This window comes from Xiphias gladius, chromosome 8 (genome assembly GCF_016859285.1).
Source record: "Xiphias gladius isolate SHS-SW01 ecotype Sanya breed wild chromosome 8, ASM1685928v1, whole genome shotgun sequence".
Classification (NCBI taxonomy): domain Eukaryota; kingdom Metazoa; phylum Chordata; class Actinopteri; order Istiophoriformes; family Xiphiidae; genus Xiphias; species Xiphias gladius.
The window spans coordinates 13,272,533-13,298,578 of record NC_053407.1 but is presented as its reverse complement, the minus strand read 5'-3'; the positions used below and the strand labels follow the sequence as shown (position 1 = coordinate 13,298,578).

Sequence of the window (26,046 nt, the reverse complement as noted above, 5' to 3'; positions counted from 1 at the left end):
CCACTGAGCTCACCGGATAGATGCCTCCGGTGAATGTCCGCGCGTCAGGTCTGAAGGTTCATGGCGCTGTGGCTCGTGTGACAGGCGCGGCCTCCTCGCCACCCGAGACACGATGCCTCGCAACCCACCCGCTCACCCCTACCAACACCTCAACACACACACACACAACAAGCACCGATTGCAGCCCTGTTCGGTTGAATCGTGTCATGTCACGGGAGGCCCCGTACTCTTTGGCAGTTCACAGGTAGTGAGAGCCACAGAAGGGCCACCTTCAATGAGGTTGCATGTGGTATAGGCTAAAATAGGAGACTATTATGATTTACTTTTCCCATTTAGGTCATGGCCTGTAACGTATTAGGCTACACCGCTTTTTAAAATCTTCAAATACTTATTTTGTTTTATGTTGACGTGATTGTGGGTCCTCGGCAAGATCCACCTGCTTCATTCTTCACAGCAAGACGTTTGCTAAGCTGTCAGCCGAGGCACATCGTGAGCCACGGTGCCGCGAGAAGCCCTGCCTCGACATTTGGACTGGGTTGGACCGCACTGGCTCGGCTTTTTAAGTTAATACCGGCGGTCAAAAAGTAAGGGAACATACTAAAGAGATCAGCCGAGAGACATCGGAAAGCGGGTCGTGAGTCTGTCAGAAGTAGTTACGCCCTCACGTCATCACGTCTTAAATTCTCCTCCAGGACATCGACGTAAAAAAAAAAAAAAAAAAAAAAAAAAAAAAATACAGATGTGCAATAAACGTTAAACTTACCTTCGACGCTAAAGCGAGAAGTCAATCGAGGGTCGGAGCTGACAGCTGTTTGATTTCAGGAGACTCGCTGACCAGGAAGCATTTTGTAGCCGCCGTCTGGGGGAGTTTGTATCTCTACTCTCTCACACATCTGGTCCCTAAACTGACGGAGTACCTCCCATCCACGCAGTTTCAGCTGCGCTCCGCGCACCCACTTCTCACACGTTTCACTGCTCTCCACGAGTCAAGGCATCCCCCGGCTGGTTCTGAATGAACTGTCCTTCCCATCCCCGAGGTTTTCAGCTGACACCGAGTCTAAACGGATGGGGCTGCCGGCCCTCCGCTCCGGTACTCTCTGAAAGCCTCGTGCCAGTTGATGGAGTCGGAGGTTAACAAAGTAACAAGAGAGCCAGGCGAGGACGCGAAAAGCCATGCCGCGTTTGAACAAATCCCCGTTCCTAGATATAGGATATAAATAATGGTAGACAAAGTTAAGAGTTCCTACTGGGAAAATGATGTTGCAAAATGTACAAATCAGAAAAATAATAACACGGCACTTAAACGTCGTCGTGTAGCTGCATCACCTTTTAACCAACGTAAGGTGACTAGTTAATGCATTAACCTAAGCCGGTTCAGTGTGCTGTAAGAGGTTGTGATAACCAGTGGTGGTGCGTAGGAACATCTATCGGGTCCTGCTCCTTGGCACAAGTTGGCTCCTAGTTTGTCATTTCTTCACACGCAGGTTAGGTATTGTAAGTTATATTTCGACTCCACAATATATTTACTATACCTGTCTGTTGTGAACTAATCACAGTTCATTTCTGCCTGATTCTTGGATTTGGAACAAGGACATCTTATAGTAAAATATAACCAAAACTGCAAATGTTCTTGCAAAAGTATATTCAAGACTCAAGATTCAGTTTAATTACCGTTAGATTGTATCACGAAATTACCGATTCAAAATGGAAATTTCCATCTGTATTGACATAAACTCTAGTTTCAGATGAACTGATTTCTTTTACTAACAAAAAGAAGAAATTTCATTTCCATTTTACATGGATGACCTTTCTTTGGTATCTATTAAATTATTTGTACTGCTGATTTTTTATATATTTACTGCTGTAAAAACTACATTTATGCATCTAAACCAAAAAACTATTATTTTACTAGTGCTGTCGGAAGGAGAGCTTAACAGAGTACTAAATCAAATCATATGAAAAGCAAGACAAAAAAGCGAATGTATGATCAAGACAGATCTTTTTAGCAGCCTGTCATCATTTATCAAGCAACCAAAAGGCACTTAAATTACTGACTACTGACTTCAACATCTGAAAAACTGACACTCAGCAGCCAATGCCATTTTATGATGCATGTAACAACAGCAAGGCTGGGTCCAAGACTCGCTGCCGTCTAATTTAAGAACAAAGCAACACACGCATCCAGAATTGAAAGTGTATAAAGCTGAATACATTGTGCTTACAAGCAGCAGGAAACCCAATCGAAGGACAGATATTTTTCTAAATGCAAATTTTGCAGGCCTTGTGCATGACCTTTTGGAATATTTAGGGAGTGAGAAATACAAAAAAAATAAACCAAACAAAAAAAATATGTGTTTTATGTGTTGTAAACTGTGATCGTGTTGCTCTGCTTTAATCTGTCCACTGGTGTGAGACAGATAAATCCTGGCTTTGGAGAGCTTTGTTTCCCTTAGATTAACAATGGCTGATTTATGATCCTGGAGACGCATTGTGTTTGGACATTTTTGCCTCAAAAAATATGTTTGCTCATCCTTGCACACCCTGGAAAAACTCCTCCAGCCTTGTTAAAAGTTTGAGCAGGGGAATTTCTGCAGCCAGAGTAAAAGCCAGGCGTATAACAGAGGCTGGTATTTGCATGTCGTAGAAGACGCCAGTAGAGCGGCTGTCACTGCAGGAGAAGACGCTTCGTCTCTGTCCATCACTCCATTTCCTCTCCCCAAACATAAATTCTGCTTCCAAACCATCTCGTATCTCCATCTATCATTCATTTCTGTTTGCAGCAGGTTATCTTAGAGGCAGCCTGAGAGAAGGCCTATTGCTATGGTAACCACTCCCACCCCTGGATGGAGCCCAAGGTTGTAAAAGTGAAGAGCAAAAGACCATTATGAGCAGGGTCTGTTTCCTTCTAAGTACAAGACTTAACGGAGCAGTCACCTTGTGGGTTGGCGGGCTGGGCGGTTTCAAAGTCCAAGCCAACATTTGAACTCAGCTACATCAAGATTATTTCAAAAGGGATGGACCCACCGCTTTATCCCACAAAACTTTAGCCCGGCTTAGTGTATAATTTTAAAGGGGAGTAAATGGAATTTAACACAGCTTCCCAAGGAAAGAAAGGAAAACACAAGTTCAGTGAAAGAAGGGGAATACGTAGGCGAGGCAGGGAGGGGAATGGGCAAGACGAAGAGGCAGCATAAAGGGGGTCCAAGACGGCAACAACAGTGAAAGGAAACAAGAGGAAGCAGTTAAGACCGTGGATGTTTTTTTACCAAGTTCATTTTGTCGCCTCGTTCTTTCCCCAACTCCAAATACACTATTAAATCACACTGAGCATGGGAAACTTCCCCAAACCAACACACAGCCTCAGAGTGTATCACTTATCTCTAGTCTCACTGACTGCAGAGATATACATCGTTAGAGGACCATCACTCTAGCACAACACAACGATACATACCCTGTGTTATTACAGACAGGAAAACATAACCTCATAGTGGGCACATTTTGGATTTTGAAGAAAGGAATTAGAGCTAAGAGACTGTTATAATGTAGCCGACATATTAATTACAGTCTCATGACCAAAACCTTGTTTTGACCACAGCTCATTTTCGCTGTCTATTTTGTCTGACAATACAGTAGCCCAATCCGATGGTTACTGAAGTTGACATGACACACATTTACTTCAAAGATAGTAAAGAAATTAGCTCAAAATGAAACGACCTCAAAACCAAACTATTACTTCACGCTTTCCCTCAGTAATCTATTTGTAGCAGATGAAAGAAAAGTATTGTCTTGAAAAACTTTGAAGCCAGTTTGATGGCCACAGCTGATGGAAATAAAGAGAAAATACAAACAGAAACCAAAATAAAAACACACTTTTATAGCAACCACAAACATGTTTTAATGACATGAATGTATCTTTCACAGAGACAAAACTGGGGGAAATAAACAACTTCAAAGTTTCCTTGGTATTCTACAAGTAACTTGTACTGTCTACCACTGGCACCATCTCTTTTATTTCATGGTCTTCTACCTCCAAAATTACAGTTCCCCCAAAATTTTGGCATTTTACAATTAGATAAATCAAACAAACAAAAGAAGATGTGCGGCTAAAGTAATATGAAAACAAGAACAAAGTAAAGGAAGGCAGTCCTCAACGCCGGGAGACATAGTAAGGACTTAGTTATGGAGAGTCACAGGAAACCAAATTAATCACCAACAAGAGTAGCTGTCCTCAGCTAAATCTGCTTTCCACTGCTGTCCACCGTGACAAGAAATGAGAAACAATGACAAGAAAAGGAGCACAGTACTTGTTGTCTGAGGTGGGATTCAGAGGTTTTACAAACCCTCATTGGGGTTTCAGGGTTAGCCAAGCAGCTTTACTCCACTATTTTCCAAAGTTGATGTAAACAAGCGTGTGTGCTGATGAAGTGGCAGGGTGATGGTCTGCATAAGCAGCATCCTCCCTAGATGGACAATAATCCCATTGTGTATTCCGCGGTGGGCCAAGTCCTTCTGGTGATGAAAACACCAGAAAGACCACAGTTTATTTTGGAGTATCATGGTCTTTTTGAGTTCTCTGTGAACGTTTTCACATTGCGACATTTAGTTGGCAGAAAAAAAAAAAAAAAAAAAAAAAAAAAATCGAGCAGTCTACAGGGAAAGGGAAAAAAAAAAAAAAACGGAAAACTGCTTCTCCCCTGTTTCATCAGTGACCTTCAGTATTTGTTAAAAAAGTTTCCTGACTTGATTGCTTGTCAGACTGTATTCATTTGTTGATCTCTGATGTTCAATCAGCCTCTTCAGGCCATGCTGTAGGGCAGAGTTCTGGGCTGCGTTGAACCAGACGTGGGCTCTCAGGTGGCCACAGAGGTGACAATCTGGACCACCTCGCCGTTCTCTCCGTGGATGGCACCCTGGATGGCCTCCTTTACCTCCATGTCTGCCTGCAGGGCTGGGGCCAACTCAGTAGCCTGGGACACATGAAAGATAGTGGGAAGACAGTGAGATCTGACACTTGAAATGTACTAACTATGTAGCATCTCGCTTGAGCTATTCAGTGTAACTTTAAAAAACCCTGCAACATAGCTGAAGTGTGTTTCCTGTGAACTAACAGATGGAGACCAAGCCATACTATAGCCCCTGCCCACAGTGTCACTGTGAGAGACAACCACAGTGAATGGACCTAGGAGAGAAGGAGCAGAGGAATGATGAGAGAAATCAGAAAGGAGATATATCAGAGAGAAGAAAGAGGAAGATGGTGAAAGGAATGAGAAAAGAAGAAAGGTCAGGGTATTGTGTGGATGAAAACCCCTTAAAAGATGAGAGTATCATGACTCAGTCTGGATGATGACCATGAAGAGTGACTCACTCCTTCCTCAAATGCACGCCAGAGGTTCCCTCAAACACACCTGCAGCATTTAATCGTCCCTCCACCCTAGCACGCTGTCACAACAGCGTTGACTGGAGCACAGCTGCACCACAGCAGCACAGACAATGCAACAACAGGCTGACACACTGTTAGCACTGGCAGTAAAGAGGCCAAGTAAAACTCATATGGATTCCACTTTTTCAGTGAGTGTTTCAAACACTGGACATGCTAAACTGTCAAAACATGGGCCTTGCTCTCCACTGAAAATTCTGATGGGCAATGGATCCATTGCTTTGAATTGAATGTATCAGACACTGTTTTGGCATTTTTGGAAGAAGCATGCTGAAACCAGGCTGTTGGTGCTTTGTAGTCCAGACTTTAGACCTGAGCTGGAGATAAAACACGTTGAGTCAAAATACAGCTACATATTTTCCCCAACTTCTAGAAATACCACTGTGTGTTGCATCCTACTTTATTTTGTTTGTGTAAAGGAAACTACTATATAAAGCGAGAGGAAAAATGCACAGATAAATAAATACAAAAGACTAAGTAATTTTTCAAGAACCTCTATAAATGCTTCCATATGTCTGGAAACAGATGAGAGCAATTCTTTCGATTCAACACTTTTGAGAAAGGGGGGAAAGAACAGCGCTGACCTTACTCTGAACTCTGAACTGAAAGTCAGCAATGCTCACACTCTAGGACATCAAAACCCAACTGTCACAATAACCCACCCTCTACTAGACAAGCCAAGTATCTATGCTCCCACATCAGCCGCCTGACTGAATGACTCTTTGCAAAGTGTCTTTACAATACAGTTTCATTTTTAATTTAGAGTTGCAATTGGTCACTGCTATTCTGTGTCTTTTGCATTCCTTCCATCCTTGTGTTTTAATGGCATGCAATACATATTTTGTCATGCAATCGGTTATTGTTTGGATAGATCTTGGCAGGCTCTCACTCTGTAAAGTCCTTTAAGGCACGCTAAAAAAATTGCAAATTAAAAGAAGCATCTACTTGAACATACTGGATGTATCTTAGCACCAGTCTATTTACTTGGCACATTAACACCTTACATAATTTTGGGTCTGAAGTCTAATGAAAACCTGCTTTTGACAGGTTTAAATATTGTTTGATCAATAAACGCCATATTGTTAACAGGTGGTTTCATTCTGTCCCTTACTATATCCATGTGTCAAGATCTGTGCACAATAACACATTAAGAAAAAAAAAAAAAAGCTCTTTTTCGTCATAAAATCCATTCAAGCAATCAGATGAGTAAATAAACATTTTGACTGTTTGCTGCACCAAGCAACATGGAGCACAGATCTTGGAATACAGTGCATGGGGTGGCTCATGAATAGACAAATAAATAGTGTTTCAGGCTCTATCAGTTTTTTTTTGATATACACCCAAAAAATGTAATCAACACAGAGTGCTTAAACTACCTCCACGCTCACAGGGGCAAGGAACCAATTACCTAGACAACTACAGACAACAAATAGACAACAAGACAGGGTCTTTCTGAGAAGATAAAATCTTAAAAAAGAAATCCCAAAACCTGATGTGTGGCCAGTCAGCACCTTTGCTCTCTGCATGTCTTGCAGAGTGGCAAATATGCTCAATCACATTACAAAGTCTGCAAGGACATTGTATCAGGAAAGGACTGGTATTTTACGCAGCCAGACATCTTTAGAAGTTCTCTCTGTGCATATTATAATAACACAACAAAGACTTTACTCACATCAGGACTAAAAGGTACCCGTTTTTAGCATGTAAGCTGAAGGAAAGAAGCAGTAAGGAGAAGATATGATATTCAGCATATCCCAGGAAAAGAAAAGCAGAGAAAACAATGGCAAAGTGCTGTTCTTTTATATTCCTCGCAGAGTTTTTAAAAAAATTGGCCACTTCAAAGGCCACTGTGCCATGTGCCTGTGCACCATCCTGATTTCACATGTGACTGTTGCTCAACAAGCTGAATCATAGAGGGATTTTAGGCATATCTCCTAATTACTACTCTACTCCAGCCACTCCACTTTATGTTAAATAACTGTTTTTCCAAACACCCGTCATAATGACTGAAAGCTAAGTGCTTTTTAATTAAGCAAAATTATGACAACATGGGAAAAGACGACTCATTGTACCTGTAAGTAGTTTGGCTAAATTTGCTGAAATTACACTCATATTTCTATTTCAATATTACAGTAATTATTAATGAAATATATTCTGCGTCATTATGAAGCTAATCAATCCACTATAGTAGAAAAGAAGGCAGTTGTCGGCCCAAGCAACCAGACAATTTGGCTCCTAGTCAGCGCCTAATTTCTTGAAAGAAGAAAATGAAAAAAAGAAGAACAATTAAACAAGGAAAAAATGCATGTATGGATTCCTAAAACTGAATGAAGGAAAGAAAATTTGAGTTGTGTACTAATTTTTAGATGGATGGAGTGGAATTATTCAGTATAAGGACAATTAAGTATTGGCCATTCCTTTAAAATAGCATGTACTCCTCATCTTTAAAGAGAATTTATTTTTCACTAGTGTGGCTTTTTTTACATAAAATAATATAATTTTTTTTTATAAAAAAATAAAAGAATACTGTTTTTTGGGGGCTTGACACAAGCACAATGAACCACTGTTCCAACTGGATGGCTGCATAGCATTGGAAAATGGCAGGCCATGTGAGGTGACTGGCTGTTGAAGTGTTCCAACACTTGGATGAGCATAAAATTCTACTTGTTGAGTCATACCAACAAACAAATACCAAGTGTGTTGAAAAAAAAATAAAAATACAGTTCATTACATAAATTAAAAAGGTACAAGGACGTGTACTTCACTTTAGGCGGTAACAACAAGCCCCAAGGAGCACTGCAGTGAGAAACATTTCATAACTGATCTTACAAGTTAGTTTCCTGTGCCACTACTGGCAGAGAGGCAGAGCCTTGTTGGATAGTTTCAGCAAGTTCAATGAAGCCCCTTTTAGATTTCGTATCAATTTTTTATGACTCGAGGTCGTTTGGTGTTTTCTTGTTTGTTTGCAATGATAGTGTTTTGAATTAGCTGTATATGTAATTTTGTGGCTATGACTGGTATCTTCACTAGAAACAGCTGATGAGGCTCATAAATACTCTATATTTAATTCCATTTGACATACCAGTAATTTGCCAAAAAAAAAGCTGAAATATTTATAACTGGTGGGTTGTAACATAAACCTTTACTAGCATGAAATTATCCAGAGTACTGCTGACTTCTGAGGAACAAAAGAGCACTGACTACACTTAAGAGTACCAAAATACACAAAAGCATGGGCCTTGCATCTTTCAGCTGAGCACTGAGTATACTGCAAAGATTATTGGCATCAGGACTGAGAAACTGATTACCATTCAGTGTACTTCAGATTGAGGAAAAGAGTTTGAGAACAGTTATTTATTATGGACTGTTTAAAAAACAAACACATGTGAAGGCGGACTGGAATCTGTTTCACCTCAAACTAACGACAGTTGCATACTCGAGCACTTGGACTGCTACCCAGTTAAAAACATCTGTGCCTTTGTACACGTGTATGAGAGCCTAGAAGAGTTTATGTTTTTGTGTGTGTTGTTTTACCTGTACAGCAGCTGTGTGATCTGCGACGGGGGCTAGTTGGACATACTGCACTTGAATGTCAGGGGGGAGAGGGGATCCCTCTACTGCTGTGGCCCCTCCATCAGCTGACGCCACCGCTATCAGCTGTGCCCCACGCAGCACCTAGGACAGACAACGAGGAAAAGAAGGGAAGAAAGTTGTTAACCATCGCTGACGTTTACTGCCATTTTCAATGTATCATCAGTCAATCACTCTTGTTTTTAAAATAAAAGTGAAATAGATCTAAATGAAACACCCCATCATCAGCTCCATCCAGCCGAGTTTAAAAAGCAACAAACTGACTGGCTCTGCAATGATCTACAGCACACACCACTGGAAACAAGAACCAGATAAAAACAAACAGCAGAAAGCCTCGTTTGTGTGCTATCTGATGTGTTTATTTTCTTTTATTGATGACAGTCATCAGTGTGTACAAGCACGGTGTCACACAAACAGACCAAGTAACTCTGCGGCAAGGAAAGAGTCATGTGGTGGTATCTGAGTGACATAAATAAGCCACGCTGTTCTCTCTCCTTCGCATCCCACCCTCCCTTTATACATCAAGTTGGAGAGGAACTTTATGGTCTATTCGATTCAATTATATTTTTACAAGTATTGATTTCCCGGAATCCATAACATCATATGCCAGTTAGTATTTGTTTTTATTTCGGTTCATTTCATTATCTGGACAAAGAAATAAAAGGAACTGGCAGAGAATGGTTGGAGAGACATCGCGGGGGATCCTAATCTCCCACAGCGTGGAAAGTCAGCCACAAATGTTGTTTTGATGCACTAATTACAGAGCAGTGCAGTGCAGCTGGAGTGTTGTTGGGTATTCCTATAGTTTGTTGAGGCAATTCTTATATATAGAGTGCAACCACAAAATTCACAGAGGATTGCATGTGTATGCACTTGTGCAAGGTCATACACAAAGATGCGCACACACATGCTCTGGGATTAGCAGAGCCCTGCTGTTAATTTGGACAGCATAACTTTCATGTGACAAAAGACATACAAACGTACAATCATCCTGTCAACACAAACACAGAAAAAGACGAATGGAGGGAAACATTCACTCAGCTTTGTGCTTGTGCATGTTCGTTTTATTCAGACTGTGGTCAGAGACCACACTGCTACCCTCCAGTATGGCCCAGAGCTTTCCAACAGCGAGTTTCTCAGAGGGGTGGATTACTGGTTTGAAATAAAGGCCATTCCTACATGAACTGAAAGCACGGTTTCATTTTTTTCCCCCAGTTTCATGGCATGGGACTGAACACAGACCTCTTCAGTGTCTCCTGCCTTGCAGGTATCATTTGTATGTAATCTTTGTGCGCTTTCTATGTGATGTTATGTGAGGTCCCTGTCTCCAGCTGAATCGGCTTCCAGCTTCACTTGGTGCTGAGGCTGGCTGGGACATGCTGAAGAGACATTAAAAATTTAAGGAAGAATATGCAAGCCTGCAGAAAACCAATATCTCACAAACCTCAATTACAGTTGATGTTTGTTGCCCTGTAACTCTTTCAATCCCAGAGTCCCACACTGCCTTCCAAACCCCGAAGTTGCTTTGAAGTTGTGAATTAGTCATGGCCCAGAAAGGTTGAGTTAAGCCCCCCCACCGACTCGTATTGTCATCTAACAGACTTACCAGTTTCACCACAAAATCTGCCGTGTCATCACCATAATGCGCCAGGCCCGACTGGCCTGATGGAAGCTATTAGTGTGAGATGTCTGTCTGACTCATCCTATCAGACAACCAGGACACTTCAAGCACAGACATGGATAGAGGGGGGGATGAGATAGACTCTTAATATAGCAGAAGACTGTTAGAGCTAGGTCAAATGAATCACAGTGTTTGATGACCCATAAAACATTCCTGATCAAATACAGAATTAACGTGGAGGGTTTGTTTAAACACTAATCAGACTGTTCAAGGAAAAGTTCGATATTTTGGGAAATGTGTGTATTTGCTTTCTACCAGAGCGTTAGAACATAAGTTTGATACCACTCTTATGTCTGTGCACTGAATATGAAGTTGAAGCCAGCAGCTTGTTAGCTTATCTTAGCAGAAAGATTGGAAGCTGGTGGGAACAACTAGTTTGGATTTGTCTAAAGATAAAAAATTCCACCTACCAGTACCTCTAAAACTCACTAACTAACACATTACCTTAGGACAGAGCCAGGCTTGCCGTTTCCACCTCTGCTTCCAGTCTTTATGTTAAGCTAAGATAACCCTCTCCTGGCACCAGCAAACGATCGTATTTCCAGCAAATGATCGTGTGTCAATCTATTCCTTTATGGCGGATATACAGTACATTGTTAAAGTAGGCATTACTCCACAGAGACTAAATCCATGCCAGCAGTGCTCCATCAGTCATCTTATTGAGAACAGTGAGAAACCACACACACAACCAGCTGTTTAAGCGTTTCTTCGTAGCAGACATCCATAGAAATGCATCCTTATCTCCACATTTCATCACAGTGTTATCTTATTAGGAATCTAAGATGATTTCTTCCAAGTGCTCATCTATCTGCAGTCACATGTATGTGGGTATGTATACACAAGCATGATGAGGAGTCTATAGTGTCCAACTAGTGTATCTGAATGTACATTTACCAGAGTTCAAGGGATGCTAAGGTTGACACTTGAGATTGTAAACACTTGTCGCACTCAATTAGATTCTTAACCTCCATTTGAGAGCAGTTTGCATTCTCAGCTGTGAGGACCAGCACACAGAGGCTCACAAAAGCATTTACAGAGTTGGAACGGTGTGTGAGATCTCTGCAGCGATTACACAGGAACTTCTCAGGCACACATCCTGTCCCACTTGCCTTCTCAGAACAATTTGTCTTCACTATTTGGGAGAAATACTGTCACGCTTGGTTTTATTTAAAGTATGTGTCAGTTGAAAACAATCAAAAACTAAATTTGTGCTCAAGAAATGCATTAGTACATCCACTTCACAGAAGCTGCCAAGAAAGTGTACTCCGAGAGTACTCCCTACCAGCATAAATTATGGATTTGCTGTCTATGATTACCTCAAGGTTGGAAGTTCGTATAAAACACAATCGAACACTATTAAGCGATTCTGTGAGTACTGATGATAATGACCTCTCATTCAGCTCATAGGACATAATCATCATTAAGCTGGTTGGCAATGATGCGACAACAAAAATAATTACAAAACGGTATCAAGGAAAGTTTTTTTAGGTAGAAAATGAGTCTGCTTATAAATTAAGGTGATAAATATTTGAGGGGGCTTTCTTGTTGCCGACAAGTCCCCTGACACTCGCAGAACTTTACAGTCTTGCCTTGAATGCCTACCTCCATCAGTTTGCAACTCAGAGACATCCGCAGATCTTTAGTGCATCGGTTATTATTGACCTAAAGGTTTTAGGGATTGGGACCATTAAATAATCATCAATAATAAGATGGCTGGCCACCCTTATGCTGGAGGGCCGAGGAGCATAGCAAACAAGTAGGATTACAGGGCTATGATACTGAAACACAGTACTGGAGAGAGGAGCGCTGAACAATCAAGAACATCTTAAATTCTCAGCAGACTTTGCAAGCTGCTATGGCCTTGAGAAAAAGGAAAGGAAAAAAATCTTTTGCAGATGCTGTAATGCTTTCAGTAATGGATCCAGGACACTAAAGAAATACAGCAATAGGAGAGGAAAGACACAAAAATGAACAACAGCAACTTAATGGAAAAAACATTCATGATTTCAAGACTGAAAGACAATAACCAACCAGATAAACAGGACTTTTTAACCCAGCCCTCATCTCTGCTTGTCTGAGGATTTCAGAATGCAATTTTTTCCTTTTACTTCATATGAAACTACTTGACTAGAACTAGAACTTGAACAATGAAGGCTTTAAGAAAATATGGGTTGTTCAGAGTTACAACAATGCTTCTGAATTCCCACAGCTATCCCTTCTAACAGTCTCAGAGTAATGCAGCAATTAAAAAAAAACTTGTTTCCACAAAGCACATACTTGGTGCAGGCTGGCATCGATTTCCAGGCTCTCAGGAGGTCTCAGTTGAACTCAGCTGTGAATCGGATGATGCTATGAGTCACATGTGCACGTGTGTGTTTGTGTTGAGTATGCTTTTAAAGATTTTGCTTCACCCTCGCTGTAATCAAAGTACGCTGGAAAGTCCCGTAACACAAGATCATCCTTCTCGAGGATACCAAAATACATTCACATAAGACTGATTTTTCTGTACTCTAAAAAAAAAAAAAAAAAAAAAGAGCTACACAAATTTGGTTCCTGTGATTCCCAGAGGAATACCTCCTCTTCTTTCAAATCTGGAAAAAAAAAAAAAAAAACGTGCAAAAGAAAAAAAAAAAAGAAAAAAAGAAAAAAAAAATGGGGAAATGAAAAAAGAAACATTTGGATTTGGATTGGCTGGAACTTCCTCTCAGCTTCACACCCGTCAACAACATCTGCAACTGCCAACCCTGGACAGATGTCCAAGTAGAAACAATAGCTCCGGGTGAGTAGGTGGGGTGGGAGGGGAGTTGAGGAGGATGGTGGACTAAGGGCTGGCTGCAACTTGGCTGTAAAGATGCCCATACACACAGCGGTGCTCTGAGTGAAGACTGAGAAAGTGAACACATTGGCCTAAATACGTCTCACTGCAGTCATAAACTCTTGTAGTTATATGCCTTTTATCTTCCCTCTGAGTGTGAGGACTATTCTGATTTCAGCTGGGTCTCAGCTTACAATATAATTGAATAGACAACAGAGGAGTTGTGATACAAATCAAAAACAGTCAGATGATGAAATAGAAGCCAAAGAGTATAATACTTTATTCCTCTATGATTTGTGAATTCTCTCACTTATTAGCAGTTATATATTCAGACTTTTGACAAGTAATGTTACCATACATTTCTGATACTGTACACCCATCTCCTGTCTACCCATTATTCTTTGAAATACATACTTATTATAAATTTTATGTCTTGCAAGATCCCTGACCTTGTAACCTTTTAACTGCTTCTCATCTCCACCCACACCCAGACACTGTTTCTACACCAGAATTCAACACCTGCATCAAATCAAACCCTCCCTTGCATCCTTTGCTCCGCAACTCCCACCAGCAGACTGGGAGTCAGATTCAGACAGGGCTCAGAGAGGTTTTATGGCAAAACTAGCTTGACTTGAATTCTGATCCAGAACCAGCAAATCAAAAGGGGGCTGATGACAAAAATAACAGCTCTAATTAAAAGTCAGGCCTCTTTAAAACAAAAAGGAGGAGAATTCCACTGAAGGTTTTCTCTATTCTCTAGTGCAAATCCAAACTTTGCCTGCCTAATTGGTGAAGGCATTTTTACAATGTTGGTAAGGTTTATGATTTAAAATGATGACTTTATCGTGTTTCCAATTATCCTGTTTAATTCAATGGAACCACAGGAGATGATATATACAGGCTGTAAAACCCAACTAACAAAAAATCACACTGCACAAATACCCATCTTAACAAGACATCTGATCTATTATAGAGGCAAAATCTACTAATGCATATTGATGGAGGTCAAGATGTTTATATCATTTTAATTTAAGAGACACATCTTATTCTGTTTTGTCAAATGTTCAAAAACAAATAAAAATGCATGGGAAACTAGATTTTAAGATTAAACATGTCCAAATGACCTGAGATACCCTTTTAAGCAGAACACACCAACCTCCAAACAACCTCTTTTACAGAGGACTCACTGGGTCCCTAACTCAAATATACTCTGCACCTTTGAAGCACAGCAGTCAAGAAATCAAGAGTTTTACTTTAAATCTCAGATCTGCCGTGAAAGACATCTGTCATCTTATATCAGCATGTAGCACACTGGAGTCATTAACTCACTGAGGCATCACATCTGTCAGATGCATTCACTGTTCCTGTGCTTGTACATGTGCTAGCATTAGTAAAGGAAGAAACAAAAGAAATTGTTCAGAGGACTCACTATCATGCAACATCCATCTCAACCATCTGTCCTGTCCTTTCTCTGGCATAATTATTTGTTTAATAGTCACAATAATGTCCAGAAAAATAAGTGGTCTGAAAATATATTCTGTTGGTATTTTTTTACTTTTTGCATCAATGAATTTTACAAAATACCCTTTAGTTGCAGTGTAAGTTATGTAAGCTGTTTGCTATCCTTCCCATGAAAAACAAGTTTTATTGTTCCTCCACTAGTAGCCATGCTGTTTTTTTTCTCCCAACCACACTACTTTGCATCCTGTTCACTTCATGTTTGTGGTGTTTAGCAGACACACAAAAAAGACCGAAATCAGACTATTCCCAAGAGTACATGCCAAGAGTAATTCAATAGACTGATGAGTAATCTAGTTCTGTTATTCAAGTTACTCTATGCTGTTTCTAATTATGACTTGTATCTGTGTTATTTACTGTACCTTGATTAAGATGTTTAAATGACAAAAGTACTACCTTGTCCTGGTCATAATCAACCCAAGATCTCACACAGGATCCTGCTAGAGTTAAAACTGATGGATGATTTAGTGCTGTAGGCCTGGGACTGATGAGGCAGGGCTGCACCAGGCCTGTGCTGATGGTGAGTCACGCTGACATGCATCGAAAACATCTGGTACCTATTACACAGCCAGCAACCCTGAGCTCTGCCCACAAACAGACAAAAGAAAACACTACTGGGGGTACCCTCCTCTACATTGCTCCAAATTGTTGAGTTACAAACACACACACCCACACACACATTAAGAAATAAGGATTCCCCAATCTGTGGCCCTTTTTCTCCAGGCCATGATGCCACAAGGACATAGAGCAGACCGCTACTTCTTTGAAACGGGATCCATCACTAGACCTTTAAATCCTTGACTGCTTACATATACCCCACTTATACCAAACATGGGTCATAAAAAATTTTGTTTGTATCTTTTCATCACATTTTTACCCTCCCCTCACACTGTGAATCACAGGAATCTGAACAACCCCTTACACACTAGAAACAACATTCTTGAGCAGATGGAAGAGGACAACCGAGTAACTAGGGCCACGGGCCAGCAGTTTGATTCCAGCACAAATCACAACCTGATTCTGTGAGGTTAACTCTACACATTGTTCAAGCATCTCTTTTGTGTGTAGCAATGACAAATACAAGAAATACTGTCCTAGATACACCAGATGTTTACCAAAGCTAACTGAAAGCAGACATCAAAAGGAGGTGATGTCTCTGGCACAAACACACACAACTCTAAGAACGTCAACACTTGCAGTATGACATTCAGCAGTATGAGTTCAGAGGTCAAAACCTTCATTTATCGGCTTCCTCTACATCTCTTCTGTATTACCTCACCTCACTGTCTCACTTTTCCCTGTATGGCCCTCTTTTTCTTATCCTCTCCTTTATTAACTCATCTATATATCCCGCTTCCTCTCTGAACCATTACTCTAACGTGAAACGTAGTGCCTGTATTTGTCCTGGTCCTGGACTGGTTATGTGTTTACAGGTCAGCAGGCCGCACGGTTGACGGGACCAGTGCCAAGCTGGACTCTGTTCTGTGACCCAGTTCCCACATTGACCATGAGCAATGCTGCATGGGAGGATCCACCAGATGCACTGTAACATGTGCTGACAGGAAGGGATGGCAGAGGTTCAGCGGGGGAGGGACTGAGGTTTCGAGAAATGGGTTCATACACTGGACAATCAATTTAAGCCCCCAATGGGCGGCATTCGGGTCCATCATCAGTAAATGACGCAGGCGAATGACAAGATTTGCAAATTTGGTAAAGTTTTATAGTGGCCTCTTGAGATGTGCTGGATTTTTCAGACTGCCACAACAGGGGTTTAAAGCTATATGATTGGGAGTGTCCTTTAAAATGTGTGAGCTCACTCAACACTTTCTGCTTTCTCAAATTTACAAAGGAGAGTGACAGCCATGATGGCTAGGAGAAAAATGGGGGTATCCCGGGACATTGGGGGCACATTGTATTTACCTGAGCTAACGTAACTCTCGTCTACAGAGGTCACTGTTATTATGTGGCACCTGGTACCATGCATTTGTTTAGTTGAGTGTGTTTTTGTCTGAGCTCAACTGGTGTCAGTTTCCAATCATGAATGGGGCAAAACATCTCTCCAGACAGTTTCCCTTTTTGGCTTTCCTCTTCCCATCTTTTTTCTTTCTCTCCTCCACATCATCAGTCACTCCTTTCATGTTCCAATCCTCCATTTGGTCTGCATCAGTGCAGGGTAAGATCACAGCCCAGAGAGAGAAGGACACTAGATAAGAGGCTATGGCAGACAGGCAGCACAGTAAAAGAGTAGTTATTTTGTAGTTTCATGGGTCTGCCTTCTCTTCCGTGTGCATGAGAGGGTTTTTATAGGCCGCCAGAGAACTTTGGATCCAGTGTTGCTCAGACTTTAAGCTGGCACAGTAAAACTTAGTTCTGGGCTCAGTTGGCATACACTTGTATGAAAGCGGATACATATCTGCAGCCAAGCTAGACAGATTCGATGTGTGCATGAGGAGTTTGAAAAAAAAAAAACACACACAAAGTGTATACTGAGATGTGTGTAGCACACTGCTCTGCTCATTGCACGCAGTAAATCTCCTGTGGCAATACAGGGGATGATGGGTGGACAGAGGGCAGAGAGAGGGGTCAGTCTGCAGACATCTCAACATTTTAACACTGCCTCCTCAACTACAAAGACACCTCAATTTACACTGTCAGTAAAGCATGATATACTCAAACACTGACACACATGAATGCCAAGCTGTGAGTCAAAGAGTAAGGATGATCATTTTCAGTTTTTTCTACAACAAGTGATCGCAGAATGTTTTAATTTCCTGATCAAATGATCGCACAGCAGAAAAAAAATCTATTTTACAAATGCCGTCTTAGCAAAGCAGTACTCGAAGTTTTGAAAATGCATCACAACGCATATCAAAACCGAAAGGTTTTCGTCCATCATAATTCAAAAAACACAAAGAATTTTATTCTCAAGTCAGAAATGTGATTCATGAGAACATACCTCACTTCTTACTGCAGAAAAAGTACGTCACAAAGGCAGTATGAAGCTGGCCTGTGAAGAACATTATGTGCCGTGAGTAGCAGCCTCATAAACAGCAACAAATCTAAAACAACTAGCCAAACAGAATGGTGTACCAATTTTTATTTTCCGTTAACAGAGTCACTCTTGCTGAAAAAAAAAACTAGCATACCCATCCTAGGAACAGTCAGCATAGTCTGTTTACAAATATAAACTGACCGCTTTGAGAGGAGAAATCATAATATGTGTTATTATTAAAAACGGTCAAATAAAGAAATGAATTAGGCATGCACACAAGTACTAAAACAATCCATTACCCATTGCAATGCCCAGTGGAGAGGGAAAGAAATCCGCAGAAAGAATTACTAAACTGGTTCCAGAATGAAAGGCCAGAATAATATTCTAATAATAATCTGTGTCCAGTAAATAAATGTTGCTTCTTGTGGCCAGTCACAACAACAACACAGTTCCACACATAACTGAAATCTGATAGAAAAATGCGAGCCTGGCCACCAATGTGGATTTTGAAAATAGCTTTCAATGCAACAAATACTGCAGATAGATAAAAACTAAGCAAGTTGCAGACAAACAAGGAAAACGTGCAACTTTTTTTTTAATGTAATGGAACACAAAAACAGTGACATCATACATCGCCGATTTGATGTAGGCATCTCTGTAGACAAACAAATTAGACATTTAAGAAAGTACACATCAGAATTAAGTCTGATTTATATTGTCTTTGTCTGAGGTTCTTAACAAATTCTGGTCCAAGATACACTACACCAATCACGATAAAGATGTAAAATGTCATTTGTATGCAACCATATCTGCTCAAAGAGATTTATCTCCTTGAATGAAATGCTATCCCTATTGTCATATTTGTTTGGGTCCTGTTTTCCTTGTGAGTCTCTGTGTTCTCTCTGGGATTGATCAAATTTAATAGCTGACCTAAGATTCGCCAGCCCTCCACTCCATGAGAATATGAGTTATACAAGTGAGGAGTCACTGCCACTGCAGTGTACCACTGTATGTGTGTGAAAAGCTCGACCTGCAACATGAGGTTTAAAGAATAAGTCATTGTGTGTTTGTTTTGGCACTCTGCTCATATCATTTTACAGACCCAATCAAAGTATGAGCTAAAAGAAAGGGAAAATAAAAGAGCTTTTTATTGGACTAGGCTCCTAGACACTGCCAAGGGAATAGAGGCCTTTGTGTAGTTTTTAGTTCTCACATCCTTGGACACTTTAGTGTCTATTTGCAATTAAATAATGCCTGTACATATTCCACACTGGTGTTTCAAACAGTGCATGTTGTTAATGCATGTTGTGTATGGCGAAACTTATACCCAATAGAACAGCTTCACCAGATAAAGCTGATGGAAATCTGCAAAAACACTCCTGTGAGCTGATATGGAGAACTGATGGAAATGTGTGTTGTTGTGCAAAATATAAACCAAACTTTGGCCAAAACTTGTTACAAGATCCTAGAGAGAGACAGAGGAATGCTGTTGTCAGGCTCAGCGACTAAGTCATCTGAGGACATGAGCATGCATGTGTGTTTATGAGTGTGCGTGTGTGAGAGACAGAGAGCCCAAGGATGTATGGTGACTACCTCAGTCAACTGAAAACACACAAGGAGCCAAACAGCCAATAAAAAAATACAAACAACAAAAGAAAACCCTCATACAAAACAGATGCAAGTATCACAAATGTGTGCGCACACAGATAGCCAATGGCGCCTTGAACCTATCAGCGAATTGGATGATTAAGATCTTAATCAGACTATAAAATGAATAAACGAGCAGCCGAAAGCACATGGTTCCAGTTGGTGGGTGGCTTGTAACTCCTTCACCTCAGATTTTGAGATACTACAGTACATAGTTTGATTGTCTTAGTTTTCAAATGCAAGTGTTGGAGGTTCAGTAATTCCTCACAAAGCAATGTTATTATAATCATATTACTACTTACTGCAATGGAACAGACTAAGGCATTACTTTACGCACAGAATAAATAGATTGTTACGTGAGCTACACTCTTAAGCCTCTTAAGTCTCTTCATAGGCATAATATTAATGGAAAAATCTCCTTTTTTCAGTTCATGCCAGAAATTTCTGAATTATGAGAAGGTTGCATAACACTCAGCCAACAAAATGGCCAATACAACTCAGAAAGTCTGAATTTAATGCAACAGACTCTATTTTTTACTATTTTTACTATAAATCTGGAAACAAGTACTAATGTGGTCTTAATCGGCCTTCAACACAAGAGGCTGCACTGGCAGAGGCGTCCTGTTTAAGGTACTGGTGAGACGATGAAATCTGATCCAATACAGCTGATTTCAGTAATAGTTCCATGAGTCTGGAAGCTTATCAAAAGCCAAACACTGCACAGTAGTTTATAATACCATGATGAACAATTTTACAACTCTGGAATTTTGTTATCATAGCGACAATTATTTTATCTTCTATTGCGACAATACTGGATAAACAGCAGAATTATGCCATTCATGTTACAAAGTAATGTACCAGGAATATGTGGCTGCATGGCACCAGGTGCAACATGAAATAACCTGAATAACTGCTGTTGTCTGTCTGAACAAGCCTTAGCCCTAAAACATTTAGTGACCCAATTAATGTAAGTACCAAAATTGTTTTAGGGTGTAATGCAAAAGTTATGCAATGAATAGTATAACTACTTTTCTTAGGGAATCATGTGGAATTCATTGCCTTTATTTAAAAGAAAAAGAAAAAATTATAATAATGTGTTATGTTCTAGTAATGTCCCAAACAGTGAATATGTGTAGCCTCCATTCACATTATAGGAAGAAAAAAACCCTCTAGTGGTTGTTGCATAAAAACACCTGTTGTAACAATCACCAGACGGGCAGCGTGAGAAAGAACTTCCTTCTCTAAAGCCTTATTGCAGGACAAACATGATGAAATGATGAATGTGAAATAGTTCGTTGGTCTTTAGATGTCCATATGTGGCCTGCAATGGTCATACACAGGGTGGCTTTGCTTAAATCGAGAGTCACTTGGATATTAGAGGAAAGAACAGAGAAACAGGAAGGACCCTTGGTCCAAAACATCCGAGTCAGAGATGGAGGAGGGTAAAGGGATGAACAAAGACGTAGACACATGGAATATCCAAATGTGTGTTTGTGTGTGTGTGTGTGTGTGTGTGTGAGTGTGTGTGTGTTGCTAAGGCTGTGTGAGTGTATGTTTTCTCGTTGGTATATCATTATTATATCCAACTGTATAGTGGAGTGTGGTGAAACATAAAAATGGCAAGGAAAAAGAGAAACTACTATGGTTGGAAACCCTCTCTGTGTACTACTGAAATGCTCTACCTAATCTGCTATGTGTACTGGGTTTGTCGGGACGAATTGTCCCTTTTATATATTAATAACAATGAGGTGAAACAGCTTCATAAATGCATTACTAGATACTGCATCATCTTTGCTGTACTAGAAGAAAATTATGGATTGTTAAGTTGGGGCTGATTAAAAGTAAGTTGTTTGGGCCAAGTTGTACACATCTATCTGACCGTATTATCATGATGTTTTTGTTTGTCCTTCTATTTTGAATTAATGCCCTCTTACTTTATAAAACTGAGAACTCTTTAATTACTACTACACATGATTAAGCCTGGGCAATACAACTAAAAACAGTGATTTACCTACGTAAAAAAAGAAATACTACACACTTTCCGGCAACTACAGATCAGTATTATAGTGTAATTTTTTAGGTGATGGCTCTCCAATGCACTTGGGGAAAGTTTTTACTGAGCATACTATCACGGGCAAAATTAGGCTGGTTAGTGAATCCGGATATCACAATTAATACATTTTCATTTAAATACCAAACCATACTGAAAGTACATTATATTTTCTGCATCACCAAACAGTGGGCTTATATTTCCTAAATGAGTGTAAAACAAATCAATAAAAATATAACTGATCTATTTGATCTATATCTTTGATTTCACCAGCTGTCTCTTTCTATTAGTCCGATCTAGAGGTCCTCACAATAAAAGGGAGGATGGAAACTGGTCTAATATGTGTTCGCCTGGTGAACGTGGCTGCCATGAATGCTGCATTGTTACTGCTGGCATTGAAAACACAGCTAAAATGGTGAAAGAACAAGGAGGGGGAAAAAAAAAAAAAAAAACAACAAAATTAGGCACATGTTTTTTCAGAATCCCCACTGGAGGCTGTACCAAGAGAGGCAAAGATACAGAATCCCTCCACTTAAGTGAGATAATTGGAATCCTGTTACTAAAACATTTATAAGTGTTTGCTATTTGGTGTTACCTATATTGTGTTTTTGAGTAAAGTAATATCCCTCATTCTAACTGGATTAGTGAATTGGTGTAACGTCATGGACAGCCTTTCAAAATGAGCTTCTTGCACTAATTTCCCACCCTTAATCAAGAGGATAGAGAGTTTTGGTAGTGGATAAAAGGGAGAAGGTTGATGCCTGACAACGTTGTCTGCAGAATCAGAGGAACAAAGAGCCTGCTCATAAAGCCCACAGGGCTTGGGGCCATGGGACACATGAATCATTTGTGGAAGATATGACGAGGACTACTGTATAAAGCTGACCAAAGCCTGCTGAACAGCCATTTTCCTAACACAAAACCACACATATCAACCATTACTGCCTTTGTTTGTAATGGATTTGCACAAATTTAATGAAATTATGAAAATATTGGGGTTATCATCTACAGCATATTAGTGTATTACAACCTTTATTTCGGTTACTATAGATGTGTTCTTACCTGTCCATCCTGACCAACATGCACCTGGTGGATCTGGAGGTTTCCCTGAAATAGAGAAATGACATGTCATGACATCCTCCTGCTGCCACACAATCATTCAGCTATTTTAACAAGCCATGAAATGCGGCTAAGCTGAACCCATCCCTCTTGTGATCAACAATGTGCTGCACAGCACAGCAGAATGAGACGTGGATGCAATGTCCTTTCATTTATGTAAACTAGTTCTGTAATTTCTGGCCAAATCTCCTGTAAACACCAACAGAAACACATGTGCACAGACACAAGCCAGTCACAGTCTCATCAAGATGCAATGACTATCATAAAATCTCTGAACACCCACAGTGATATTAACAATACCACATGAGAGAGGACATCATACAAGCCCTATTTAGCCAATCCCAAGTCTCAGCTGTTTTTCTCTTGCTAATTGTATTTCATATATACATGCAGCACTCCCTGCACTGCCATATGGCCAGAGAGCAGTGTAATCTCTCAAACGGCTCATTTCCTTTTCAAGCACGCTAAAACCAATGTCTATGATCAAAGGGGCCCGTTCCTAATGAAAACATATTCTGTGAGTGGCAGTTGGGAGAAGTGGGATTTTGTTGCTAAGCTTTGAACTCCAAAAAACAAACAATATCATGGGATGGGAAGGAGAGAAAAAAAAAGAAAAATCTGGGCTCAGCCACAAAGAACAGGAAAAGCTTTAGAGCTTTTCTGCCTCCAATTCACTCTGTCTTTATCACTCAACTGTGCAATTCCTCCTCTGAGTGTCCTTTAGCACAACTGAAGAGGAAATGAGAAAAACACTTGGTCAAGGTGTCAACTGCTTTTGTTCAAAATTCAAGCTGTCATGCATTCGTGGCACATATCATATACAGTATGGGATTGTGTGTGTGTGTGTGTGTGTGTGTGTGTGTGTGTGTGTGTGTGTGTGTGTGTGTGTGTGTGTGTGTGTGTGTGTGTGTGTGTATGTGTGTACACAGACTGGCGCCTTCAAATAAATCTCTCTCCCACTTCCTCGAAAAATCATTAACCATGATGCTGATGTGGAAATTCCTCTTCAGCAGTCGCCGTGGTTTGGAGTTAGATTCTGATTTCAGCTGGCACCACGGTGTGTGCATGCAGATATGTCTGCTGGGGGGGCATGAGACATCTGGGGCCTCATTTATAACCAGTGCATACACACAAAAAGGGGCCTGATAGATGTGTACACCACTTACCACGCAAAAGTTGGGATCTTTAAAAACAAATGGCTTGACGAGAGAACGTGCACACCTGTACGGAAACTCCGATGCGTATGAACATTTTGGAGACTGGGAAAAATTGGTGACACAGATGTTGAGGTGGTGATTTGAAGCCAGATTGTAGAAATTAAATGTAATCATAAAACCTATAATGATGCCTCTCACACATTTGATTTCACTTCAAATCACAAGTTACTTATAGAGCCGTCTAATCCTAAACATTCAAACCAGCAGTGTTATTTGTGCTTGTTAGCTAAAACTATTCCATAAGCACCTTTCAATTGTAAAAGATATAGGACAAGTCAAATCTCAAATCAAGTTCCACTAAATATTTCATCAGCACTGACTCACCATCACATTCCCCAACCCCCCGGAGGACAGCGGAGAGGGCCCGATTTATGCTACTGACACTCGCGGTCAGTTGTGGAGTGTATCACAGCTGCTGAAATGCTAGGATGATGCCAGGATGTGGCGGGATTCAGGAAAGTCTTACTTGCCTTTCCCCAATATTAAGCATGAATATCTTCTTTTCAACTCAACCATGTTAACTACGCTAACTGATTAAATAACAATCATCAGTTGTAGAAATCCAAGATGACATTACATAGCATTAAAGAACTGCACAATAGAGCGTCAATAGTTTTTAATAATATCTTCTAATACTGTGCATATATGACCAAGTACAATTTAAGTTTTCAAATAGTTTTTGTGTGTAAAAATCGCTGCAGTGAACACGACTGTGCTGTCAGGCGCACAGAGGACAATGGAGTCACCACGTTGGCTGCCACACAGTCTGCCTGCTACAGACACCACACCCGACACCACCTGCATTCTTAATCAACTGTGACAATGAGAGAAACACCTATATGCTGGATTTTTGAGTTAAATACTGTTTATTTTGTTTGGGTTTTTTTTTTTAGATATTTAGTGTGTGATTTCATCAGCTTTGTACATGTCTATCGCCTGAGGGGTGAGCTTCGTTGTCCCTGTGCCTCCGCTGGTCGCTCCGAACTCTGCCTCTTTTATAAAGGAGGCCCCTTGGCGTTATGTAGAAACAAAAGTCATAACGTCATGCATAAGCAGGCGGATATATAAACATTAGCCTATAGTCTATACAGAACATCTGCTATAAAATTCATGATTTTAATGTTCTCAGGTATTGTTCGGGCGCATTCACTGGGATAGCTGCCGGCAAGGGCAAATAGAAAGATACAGGGCTCAAAAGGCATATACTGCATGTTTAATGATTCTAACCAACCTTACTTGACAGCTGAAAAATAAAAGTTTGATCTATTTTACTCTCTTGTCTTTCTTTTCTAAGTAGACTAGTTTACAGTCTACAAAACGTTAGTTGTGCAATCGCAAATTCGATTCATCATCGGGATATGGAAATTATTCTTATTGTTCCACACAGCTGACGGTAGTTCAGCCCTGATTTTCTAAAGAAAAACTTGGCAAGCTTTCAACGTGACAGAGAGCCTCATCACAGTATACTTCAACTTGATGGAGTAATGCACACCAGTTTTCACTGTATGCTGTCCCTCCATTGGCCTTTTGCAGTTTATATTCCCTTTGTTGATAATTTTTCATATTTGGTTACTGTTCAACAAAAAAACTTAAGGAATGACTAAATTAATTCAAATCTATCAATTCCACTAGCTAAATAAAGACAAAAGTCTTTGTTTCAGTAAAGTGAAAAAATCAGAACTTGTCTTTTGTCCAAGGGCGATCAAGGACGTATTTTTCAGAACTTACATGCCCACACAAAAGGATATTTTCAAATAGCCAGTCAAATAACGCAAGTCCTTAGCTAGCCAGAAGTCGACCAAATTGCAATCCAGACTTCCAAAACAACGTAATGACATTCCCACACTAAAGTAAAGTAGAAAACATTAATTTTCTTCCCAGCAAACCACTTCTTTCTCAAGCATGAGTTCACTGATATATTCTGTTTGGAGACAAATTCCCCTGAGTAACTGAGAAATTTTGTATATCAGGAAGAAAGA

General features: G+C 40.3%; 2 protein-coding genes across 6 annotated transcripts in view; both read right to left on the bottom strand.

The window, feature by feature from the left end:
- Nucleotides 1–911, bottom strand: part of LOC120793157 (zinc finger protein 469) — a 186,662-nt gene extending 185,751 nt beyond the window's left edge. For 4 of the 5 annotated variants that reach the window (XR_005707953.1, XR_005707949.1, XR_005707952.1 and 1 more), the window contains exon 1: nt 764–911. The gene's annotated coding sequence lies outside the window, so the exon portion shown is untranslated. Of the gene's footprint in view, nt 1–13; nt 99–763 lie in introns of those variants that run through there. The other variant, XM_040132941.1, reaches the window with a different exon arrangement.
- A 3,752-nt stretch (nt 912–4,663) lies between these two features.
- Nucleotides 4,664–26,046, bottom strand: part of LOC120792777 (BTG3 associated nuclear protein) — a 38,199-nt gene continuing 16,816 nt past the window's right edge. Inside the window, exons 11-13 of the mRNA XM_040132107.1 lie at nt 22,794–22,838; nt 8,972–9,112; nt 4,664–4,967 (exon numbers count right to left, since the gene is read on the bottom strand). Coding sequence (XP_039988041.1) covers nt 4,851–4,967; nt 8,972–9,112; nt 22,794–22,838 — 303 coding nt within the window. The 3' untranslated portion in view covers nt 4,664–4,850. The remainder of the gene's footprint in view (nt 4,968–8,971; nt 9,113–22,793; nt 22,839–26,046) is intronic.